Below are 1,176 nucleotides of genomic sequence, written 5' to 3'. Positions count from 1 at the left end.
TCATGACTGATAATATTCTGATCTTCCGGAAGAAGACGTCGTGTGAGGTAATTAGATAGAGACAAGCATGCAGACGTCGTCAAACATTAGTGTGAGAGAAAGAGAGGGGGGATGCTCACCGGTCTCTGACATGTACGCGGGAGCGCGGGGCGTGAGGCGGTGAAGAGACTGCGCTGCCAGCACTCTCACAGGCTTGTCCCAGTGTCTGATCGTCACGGCAATGAGATGATCGATCAGCGCCCGCGTGTATTCGTCAAACTGCGCGATGTAGACGCTGAAAGCAACGACGACCGCGTTAGTTTGCGCTGCGCTCAGACGCACATCTCAACCACGAGAACACACGAAACACAAACGTACCGTATCATCGCTCGAGATAAACACACAGCCTAAGGCCACCATTTTTTATTTTGTTGGTTTACAGAATTTGTTGTTGTTGCTGACTCGGTAGGGTAAAAAAAAAATATATATAATTGTCGTTTTGTCAGATCAAACAAGTCAAAATACAGTGATACTGTTATACATGATATTAAAGTATTTTAAGAAACTAAATGAACTAAATGAACTAAATGAAAACAAAACTCAACTTGTAATTATTTTTACTTTTATTATAAACTGTTTGTTTATGAAATGTTTTTTTTACATTTAAATTTTGTTTATTCATATTTCTCAGAGAAAAGGTCGGCGGGAATAAAAAAATACAGATTTTCAATTTTTATTTTTTTTCGTTTTTCTTGAAAATTCGGGTCGGCGGATCGGTAAACCAACAAAATAAAAAATTCTCGCCTAAGTAAAATTGATCTTTAAATTTTTTTTTACATTTCAACCAGTGCAGATCGATACGCCACAATGTCCGCCTGCAGCGTCCGCATGCGTACCTACGGTACGCCTTTGAATTCATCATGCGCGTTTTTTCCCGCAATCTGATGGTAGCTAGGTATCTGATGGTAGGTATCTGATGGTAGGTATCTAATGGTAGGTATCTGATGGTAGGTATCTGATGGTAGGTATCTGATGGTAGGTATCTGATGGTAGGTATCTGATGGTAGGTATCTGATAGTAGGTATCTGATGGTAGGTATCTGATGGTATGTATCTGATGGTAGGTATCTGATGGTAGGTATCTGATGGTAGGTATCTGATGGTAGGTATCTGATGGTAGGTATCTGATGGTAGGTAT

General features: G+C 40.4%; 1 protein-coding gene across 1 annotated transcript in view; it reads right to left on the bottom strand.

The window, feature by feature from the left end:
* Positions 1-85: 85 nt before the first annotated feature.
* The window catches only part of LOC106818439 (tubulin-specific chaperone D-like), a gene marked incomplete at its 3' end in the record, with an annotated part of 36,752 nt that continues 35,661 nt past the window's right edge, over positions 86-1,176 (bottom strand). The window contains exon 10 of the mRNA XM_014823149.1: positions 86-274. Coding sequence (XP_014678635.1) covers positions 86-274 — 189 coding nt within the window. The remainder of the gene's footprint in view (positions 275-1,176) is intronic.

The sequence above is a fragment of the Priapulus caudatus genome, unplaced genomic scaffold (genome assembly GCF_000485595.1).
Source record: "Priapulus caudatus unplaced genomic scaffold, Priapulus_caudatus-5.0.1 Scaffold2244, whole genome shotgun sequence".
NCBI classification, from domain to species: Eukaryota; Metazoa; Priapulida; class Priapulimorpha; order Priapulimorphida; family Priapulidae; genus Priapulus; species Priapulus caudatus.
Note: the sequence above shows the minus strand (reverse complement) of the source record. Positions and strands in the feature narration are given on the sequence as shown.